Source organism: Athene cunicularia, assembly GCF_003259725.1.
Source record: "Athene cunicularia isolate RWA chromosome 2 unlocalized genomic scaffold, athCun1 chr2_part1, whole genome shotgun sequence".
Taxonomy (NCBI): domain Eukaryota; kingdom Metazoa; phylum Chordata; class Aves; order Strigiformes; family Strigidae; genus Athene; species Athene cunicularia.
In genome coordinates this window covers 9,020,983-9,027,921 of record NW_020799095.1, presented here as the reverse complement: position 1 = coordinate 9,027,921, position 6,939 = coordinate 9,020,983, and the positions used below count along the sequence as shown (strand labels likewise).

At 40.8% G+C, this 6,939-nt stretch overlaps 1 protein-coding gene across 1 annotated transcript in view; it reads left to right on the top strand.

Moving 5' to 3' along the window:
- The first annotated feature begins 858 nt into the window (after positions 1-858).
- TGFBR2 (transforming growth factor beta receptor 2) overlaps positions 859-6,939 on the top strand; it is a 33,025-nt gene continuing 26,944 nt past the window's right edge. Inside the window, exons 1-2 of the mRNA XM_026843213.1 lie at positions 859-1,025; positions 2,527-2,717. Coding sequence (XP_026699014.1) covers positions 862-1,025; positions 2,527-2,717 — 355 coding nt within the window. The 5' untranslated portion in view covers positions 859-861. The remainder of the gene's footprint in view (positions 1,026-2,526; positions 2,718-6,939) is intronic.

Below are 6,939 nucleotides of genomic sequence, written 5' to 3'. Positions count from 1 at the left end.
TATATTTCCTGAAATTCATACACTGGGACAAAAAATATCTCTTCCCTTACTGCTACCACACTGAAGCAGATGGTGAGTACTAAGAGTCGGAACCTGTGCAGAAATGTAGCTGTTGGGTCAGAGCAGACTTCTACAAGACAGACTGTCATTGCAAGTTAGTTTGAGTTCAAGTGCCCCTGAGTTAGCCCAGGAAGACTCCAGTGGCAGATTACATACAGCTGCACAGATGCCTTATCGCATTTCCAGCTTGCGTTTCACCCACAACCTCTGGCAGACCATCTACCTTAAGTTGAATGTCGGCTCCAGCTCCGTGTTTTTCTGTGTGAACAGTAATCAGATTAGGGATGACTCCTAGGTTATACTTCAGTTTACTAAAGACAAACTTGCAAAATTCATCATGATCCATGTCATAATGATGTCACTCCTCTAACATGCATTCCCACTATGGTATCCACAGTTACTCTGGCACACAGACTTTAATGCAATATATCGTACGTGCGGGACAGATATGCTGCCTGTGAATAATGCAAATGAGTTGACTGCAGAGTAGTTCTTTCAGTGCAAACTGGACTCAGAATAAGCTTGATTCTGTAAATTACAAAGCAACTTTGCTCCCTCTGAAGTCAGTAGAAGTTGATTTCCTTTTCAAATTCACTTTGATTAACCTGGTCTTGACACTGTGCCACTTGCCCTGTTGTAAAGAAAATTGGTAGCTGTGAAAGATCCAAGATTTTCTAATTTAAGGTGGGAGGGAGTGTTTGCTGCTGATGAAAAATTTGTCTTCATAATGAGCAGTAAAACAGTCTGATAATCTACCATTATTGAGTTTCCTTCTCTTTTTCTTTTTCTTAAGCTGAAATTATGTCACCCGTAGACAGAAATAAGGAAAGTGGATTGCAAATGCCGAACCTATGCAAATTTTGTGACATTAAAGTAACAACCTGCTCAAACCAACATCAGTGCAAGAGCAACTGCAACATCACTGCTATCTGTGAGAAGAATAGTGAAGTCTGTGTTGCTATATGGTAAGTTATTTCCTCATACAGATGGGGAGAGGAGCACACCTTCATTCATCATTACTTAGTACTTTCCTTGATCATTCTGATATTTGGAATGTCCCTGCCACCTCACCAGGCTTTGCTCTATTGCTTCCAGCTCATATCTGTGTTCAGCATACTGAGAGTTGCTTGAGGTTAACAATAATTCTGATATGAAGTATTCTGGGGACTTTTTTTCTTCTAAAGCTATTCTGTTCCAGCTTATGCTGTTATTGGAAAAGAGGCATGTTTTTGCTCAAACCATTAAGCTGCATCCACCCACAGCACCCAGAGCAGAAACAGATTTGAGACTCAGAGAGGATTGTGGTGGCATTTGCTGAAGAAAGACGATTCACTCTCAGGTTTCAAAGTGAACTAGACTATGTAGATCTATCACAGGAGGCTTATTTACCATGTGTAGATAGAAATAATTTCTCTTAATGGTAAAAAAATATCTTCTGTGTATTTAGTGACTCTGATGTAAGCGTGGTGCTTTTTATATAGTGCATGTTTTGGTTCAGGGAAATTAAGGATATATGAAACTGAGTTGTAATGCTTGTTTAGGATTTGTTGACTCTAAACTTGTATTCTGGTCTGAAACTGGGGGTTTGCTCTTCCGTAAATGGAAGAAAAACGGAAACAATCTTAATGAGCTCATAAGTGGACAAAAGGAACAGAACTGAGTATTACTGCTGATCTAGGAACATAATTAGAACCACTTACAGAAATAAATAATTAATTAGTTTATCGAGACATTAGTTGTGTCCATTGACTTGAAACGCAGGATCAGTCCAGTGTGCTGTTCCGTATTTGTCTCGTGCTCCTTTAGTAAGTGGTCAATATATATTATTATCATACAAAGTGCAATTTAAGGTACATTCTAGATTTTTTCATGCCAATTTATCCAAAAGGCAGGTGAGCTGAGAACTGAATCTAAAGTGCTCTTTGCCTGTGAGTCTTGTGTCAATTAAGTGAAACCTGTGGACCAGGACAAAACACAGGAATATGGTCCAGTTATCAGCTGTAAATATTTCCCTGACAGTGAGGCAACTCCAGTTTGTACAAGTTCTATGGTTGGTACTGGGTTTTCATTTGTTTGGGGGGGTTTGTTGTTTTTTTTTTAATTATAAAGATAACTTCAGTGCAGAAATTGTGCTGATTGTAGGCTTCAAAAGCAAAATAAAAAGACCAACTCACTAGGAATTCCTCAGATTTTGAATAATTCTGGGTGAGATTTTCAAAGGCACTCATTGGAGCTTAGTGGTAATATGATACAGGAATAGCTATGCCATTTTACAGATGCCCCAGTGTGAGGGCCCTAGACACAGCCACATTTACCCCATTCAGGAAAGCCAGAGAAGAATATATGATACTCTTTAAATCCCATTTGCATTCTTAAAAGAGGCAAATTTTGGGCAGGTGCAGTCTTGTCTGCTCCCTGTGTAAAATATTTCTTCTTTGATTTCAGTTATCTTCTTTTCATTTTTAGGAGACAGAATGATGAAAATGTGACATTAGAAACAATATGCCATGATCCGCAGAGAACACTCTATGGTCACATGTTGGATGACTCCAGCTCAGAGCAGTGTTTGATGAGGGAAAAGAAGGAAGATGGGGGATTGATGTTCATGTGTTCCTGTACAGGTGAAGAATGCAATGATATGCTCATTTTCCCAACAGGTAGGTTTAATAATTTACGCTGCATTCCTAGGCTATACCTTGCAAGTAATATGAACTGTCATTCCAAGGGATTTTGGAATCACATTTTGTGGAGGAAAATTTCTAGTGGCAGGAGATATTTTGGACTCTTCCAAGCCTTGCAAAATTTCAACCTTTCTTGTCTGCATTCAGAGGATATTTCTTCCTGCCAGGCTGTCCTCCTTTTGAAATAAGTCTGATACTCAGCTCAAGACATTGTTCTGAAAAGTTGATGAAAAGAAAGATGAAAGCAAGATGTTCAGAGTTGGTCTGTTGACACACCAAAATTCAACATATGCTAATTACATTATAAAACATAAACAAGACGCAAATGCCGTATTTAAGGTCTTGCCTCTTCTAAAAGGCTGTATTGCCATAGTGTGGCATCTGTATATACAGATACTAGCGAGTAACTTGATAGGATGTGAATTTGAAGTCAGCTTCTCTGTTGTCACTGACCATCTGCACTTGTTTTGTGGTAGACATGAAGGAGCTAGAAGGCTCTTTCACTACATCTTGCTTACTACAGCAAAAGGGCATGTATGTGAGTTCAGTTAAACCAGTGAAATCTGAGTATAGACCAAATCACAAGTGTATAACCTGTCTCCATTCTACTTCATGAGTGCCTATATAGACCACTGCAAATTCAGTAAAGGCAGCGTAGGTGTGTACAGTGCTGGTGGACCTCATGCTGCACACACATGTGCATGTGTGCATGCACACACTGCACTTTATTTTGTCCTACTTGCTGGATCCCACAATGATTTTTTTACTAAGTCAGGTCTCAGGCAAGTGTGAGGCCTCCTGTTGAGAACACTCTGTGCACACACTTGTAAATGAGTATGGCACAGAACACCTGTACGTTCCTTAGAAAAGGCTATAATCAAAAATCCTAGTTAATCTGAGATAATGAAAGGTTGGGACACAGTTTCCACTCCTGGGAGACATGGTGTGTGATTGCACTGACACGGACAACTATGTGAGTGGCTTCTAGCTCTCAGTTCCCATCCCTCCAAGAAGGCTAACTAGTTTAGGTTGCAAAACCACACCAGATTAGCCAAGAGCATCTTAGAAAGTCTCTGCCTCCCTTGGACCAGGCTACCCATATCTGGTGCCATCTCTTCCCCTCTTCCTCATCCCCTCTCCAAGTTTGATTTGAAACCAGACAACACAGTTGTATGACCAACACTTACTTGGGCAGGCTTTAAAGGAGTTGAAGTAAGTGTTTGTATTGTTGTGAGCACAGATGGTAGACCCAGGACCTAATTCTAACAGATTGCCTTGATTTTATTGAAGAGAACGTGTTCACCATGTAAAGATCGTACTCTGTGTCAGCTGCCTAGAATTCTTATACAGAGTGAACCACACCCTTGTAGGTTTTGGCTAATTTGTTATAAATTAGTCATATTATATCTCTTTCTCCTGCAGCTATGTAGCTGAATACAATCACTCTGACAAATGTGTCTTTTGTGTGTATGCTTATGAAAACTGTTCTATAAATTCAACACCAAGTGTCTTCATTCCCATCAACTCTGCAGCCCTCCTCACACTTCCAGAGCAGCCTAAAAGGAGTTGTAGTATAAATTAAAACCTGGTCTTTTTACCTTAATTCCTTTCACTCATAGGTGCGGAGCTTTTCCTTCTAAGTCATGTGCTGTAAGCACTCTAGGTGACTCATGAAAACTGTGCACTGCATTCACATGTAGTAAATGAATAACTACAGATAAAAATTAAAGTAATGTAAAACTTCAGTTTGTAACATTTCCAGTTCATTCACAAACACAAGCATTAACTCCAGTAGGGAGGGGGAGAACTGAGGCTTTGTCATTCCTTTTTTATTGTTGTGGATTAGTGTTTCTTTTAAATGAAAACAGCCCCTTTGGGTTGCTTGCCTGGTTAGCCATGGCAGGAAGACAAACGATTTTTACAGTATCAGACATGCGGTTTCCTGTCTGTGTTTAACTTTGAGCAGAACATCACAGCCAGCTGGTCCACAGCTCCTCCAGACAACTAGATAATAGCCTGTAATAATTTTGCCTTTGAAATGACTGTCATCCAGATCTATTCTGTACATTGTTCTTTCCTCGGTTTTTTTTTCTAAATTTCTTGTACACCAGAGCAAGATTTTTTGCAGTGTTTTTGCACATCCTATAGTTTTAGAGAGTGGACAAAAGCTAGACTAAAAAAGCCTGATCAAAAAGTGATTGTACTCATTTATTAGCAGAAACCGAGATGATAAAATGATTGTATTTTTTCACCTGACAATCCTTTCAAGCTATTACTATAAATGATCAGTGTTTCTGCTCTTCTTCCTCCTGGGTGAACACTTAAGACAGAACAGATATAGTTTGTTCCTGGTGTTTCTGAGTTAAGAAAGAAAATTGTAGGTAAGGCAACAAATTCTGATTTCCACCAGAGGTTAGTCACTGCATTCCAGTGATTCACAGCTGAGCTCTTACTGCTTATAGTAACATTATTGGTTTATAACACTTGGCTTGTATCAGTCTTGACTGTGAAGGGTAAACCTTGTAACTCCCAGTTTTAGACACAAACATCTAAAGGTTTTAGGTAGTGGGAGGTGTTGTGACTCACCCGAGAGGGGTTTTGGAAATGTTTGAAGTAGTAACATCCAAATCAAATGCCTGCTTCTTGTTTGGACTCTCATTTAAATTGCCAGTCTGCAAAATAAGCAACTCACAGTCAGGCATGTGCCTAAACATGCCTGTAGTTCTGCTGTGTCAGGGGGCTTCTGTGACCCTGATTCAGATCCCTGGCATTTCAGGCCATGGGCAGCCAGTGGAAGACACTATGTGCAGAATCACTCCAAACAACGTTCTGTAGTTCTTGGAGAAATAATACACAGAAGACAGGTAGCCATTGCAAATCTGACTACCCTGTTTATTTTTTAATCCCTCTCTTTTTTGCCAAATAAAATTGTTGGTGACTGGCAAGCAGCTTGCACCCCTGTGGTGGAAAAATGCTTCTGACATCAAAATTCAATGCCAGTCTGTTTAAATTATTATTTATTCAAATGTCTAATGTCAGTGTTACCAAAAGGCAAAGCCAGGGAGCAAAACCACTGGAAAAGATGAGCCAAAATCAGGGGGGAAAAAGGCTCTGGCTGGCTAGAAGTTGGCTAGATGGCAGACATGAGACTGGTCCTGCTGTCATGGAAAAGATGAGTGCAGAACTGGACTACCAGGGTTTTTTCCTCCCAGATGTCTAGTTGTGTCTGGTGGATCTGCTGCATCTTGCTTTGCCTTCTTACGTTTTGATCTGTTACAATGAACCAGCTTGCTCTGTAGCTGTTCGCACAGTTCCAGGCCTCCCCTGGTGTTTGGGCAGACTTGTTCCTCAGCCTTCCTTTCTCCACACCATCTCCCAACCTCTATTCATCAGCCAGTGTGAGCATGATCAGTGCCTATCAGAGTTCTTCTTTATTAACAATTCTAAACTGAGGTCGAGGCTCGTTTACCCAAAAGGACCAAATAGGACTCCGCTCTTTCCAGCCTGGTGTCTGACCCATTCTCTCTGGGCAGAGATGACCAGGCACTCCTTGTAGCTGAGGAAGTGCATGTTACTCCGTGCATGACCTACCTGCAGTGCAGTGCGACTTCTTCCCGTTGTGCAGGCTCGTTCAGACACATTCATTCATTCAGTGGTGTGCAAGAGGACGACCCCAGCACTGGAGACTGCAGACAGGAAAATAAATTCTTTAACTACTGTTGTCCTTATATTTGCAGTTCTTATTCTGAGCATCGAGTTCAAATCTAAGCAAAACTGTAGCAGTCTCAAAATTTGAAAGTGGGATTTGCAGACCTGTAGCACAGCTCTGATTGGTTGAGAGTTGTTTCATTCTGATAACTTACACGGTGATCGTTTTTCATCCTCACCTGTCTTGCCATGTTACGCAGCTGTCCCTGCAACTTGCAGTCAAGGTGGGATTGTTCAGGCAGACTGTGTTTATTCCTCATGTACCGCAAGAAGAAGTCTTTATTCTGGGCATTACCACTGCACCCATCGTTAATATGGGAGAAACCTCTAGCAGCAACCATGTATACAGACTTTAATGATTACCTGAATCATCCAAACAGTTGCCTTGAACTATCAAAACTTCAGTAATAGAGATGACTGACAGGTCAACAAGAGTTTATGAGAATAATGAAGCTAATTGGGGAAGTGTGTTGGGGGGGGGGGCGGGGGG